General features: G+C 31.8%; 1 protein-coding gene across 1 annotated transcript; it reads right to left on the bottom strand.

The window, feature by feature from the left end:
* Nucleotides 1-335: 335 nt before the first annotated feature.
* On the bottom strand, nt 336-1,824 carry LOC110824603 (uncharacterized). Its single transcript, XM_022055147.2, has one exon. The coding sequence runs from the start codon at nt 1,810-1,812 to the stop codon at nt 709-711; it is 1,104 nt and encodes a 367-aa protein (XP_021910839.2). The 5' UTR covers nt 1,813-1,824; the 3' UTR covers nt 336-708.
* Nucleotides 1,825-2,114: the final 290 nt, after the last annotated feature.

Here is a 2,114-nt window from a genome sequence, read left to right as displayed (position 1 = left end):
ATATTTGATTCACTCCTTCATCTATGAAAAGCGTTTTTTAAACTTAAACATAGCTCAAAGGCAAAAACACAGAAGCCCAAAAATAATGTGCAAGCTAAATGGACATTGACATGCTTTGCATGACTTGAAGCACAATAAATAGGAGAAAGAACGTGCGAATGAATAAAAGGAAGATAGAATGACGTTTCTAATGTGTGAAATGGACTTCTAGCTTTGGTATCATCTTCAATAATAGATTAAACTAATGATTGTAAAAGTTTAAGCTCATAAGGATCAACGTAATGCATTGTTCATACTTTAACAACCATAAACAATTCAAAAACAACAAACATATAGATAGAAAAATAAATACTTTTTTTTTTCATAAATATTATTACAAGTGGTACTCACTTTACATATGAGAAATTACACTCATGATAATTATTGTTCACGAGTATTGTTGTGAGCCTTCCTGGCTAGCACTTGCAGGTGAAAGACATCAGGAGAACACATATAAGCTAGTAATTTCTCTTATTTCAAACTATACTATATTATTTTTATATAAGGATATTGATTTATTTTTATATCCAAATTATTTCAGGTTTGAGGATTTCTCCATGCGAAGTGGTGGCTTGTGCTATTTTATTTTTTTAGTTATTTATCAACTTAAGTTCGGTGGGTTTATGGATTATTTTTTCTAAAAGGTTCATAAATGGGAGGGTATTCGAATTATGGTTTTTCTTCCATAGGAGGTTTGTACTCATAATATGGCTTATCATCTTTAGGTGGTTTGTAATAAGTAGGTGGATAGTCAGAATATGGTTTCTTATCTTTCGGATCTTTGTAATAAGTTGGTGGTTTGTATTCATAATATGACTTATCATCTTTATGTGGATAGTCAGAATATGGTTTCTTATCTTTGGGATCTTTGTAATAAGTTGGTGGTTTGTATTCAGAATATGGCTTATCATCTTTAGGCGGGTAGTCATAATATGGTTTCTTATCTTTGGGATATTTGTAATAAGTTGGTGGTTTGTATTCAGAGTATGGCTTCTCATCTTTTGGTGGTTTGTAATAAGTAGGTGGATAGTCAGAATATGGTTTTTCATCTTTGGGATATTTGTAATAAGTTGGTGGTTTGTATTCATAATATGGCTTCTCATCTTTAGGTGGGTTGTAGTAAGTAGGTGGATAGTCATAATATGGTTTCTTATCCTTGGGATCTTTGTAATAAGTTGGTGGTTTGTATTCATAATATGACTTATCATCTTTAGGTGGATAGTCATAATATGGTTTCTTATCTTTGGGATCTTTGTAATAAGTTGGTGGTTTGTATTCATAATACGACTTATCATCTTTAGGTGGATAGTCAGAATATGGTTTCTTATCTTTGGGATCTTTGTAATAAGTTGGTGGTTTGTATTCATAATATGGCTTATCATCTTTAGGTGGGTAGTCATAATATGGTTTCTTATCTTTGGGATATTTGTAATAAGTTGGTGGTTTGTATTCAGAATATGGCTTATCGTCTTTAGGTGGTTTGTAATAAGTAGGTGGATATTCATAATATGGTTTGTCATCTTTGGGATATTTGTAATAGGTAGGCGGATAATCATAATATGATTTTTTATCTCTATAAGATTTATAATCGGGTGGGTAGTATGGTTCGTGATATGATTTCTCTTCTAATAAGTTAGACTCGAGGTTTAAAGGCTCGATCATAGAACTTTTGTATTCGTATGGGATGTAATGGTAATTAGCAAGAGAGGGGGTGATGAGAACAAGCAATGGAAGAAGAAGCAACATGACTACGGAGTTTGTTTGAGGAAACATCTTGGACTACTTTCTAGTGCTGAAAAACAAGAGAGATACGAGCCCTTTTTATAGTCCAAGTCTTGGGCCTTCCATTTTGTCCTACGCTCAACTTCTTTTCTTTAAGGTTGCTCTTAATTGGAAGAGTGCATTAGAGTCCCGATTTAATTAGATTTTATCTACATATAGTATGCTCTTTTTGGCTTTTATACTTATATTTTTGCTTAGATTATCACTTCTAATTTAATTTAGAGAATTTTGTATAGTTTAACAATAATAATATTTTCAAATCAGTTTTTTCATAACACTGTTACATTTTCTCG

Source organism: Carica papaya, chromosome 1 (genome assembly GCF_054855325.1).
Source record: "Carica papaya isolate Zhongbai chromosome 1, ASM5485532v1, whole genome shotgun sequence".
Classification (NCBI taxonomy): Eukaryota; Viridiplantae; Streptophyta; class Magnoliopsida; order Brassicales; family Caricaceae; genus Carica; species Carica papaya.
This window is presented reverse-complemented; position numbering and strand designations above follow the sequence as displayed.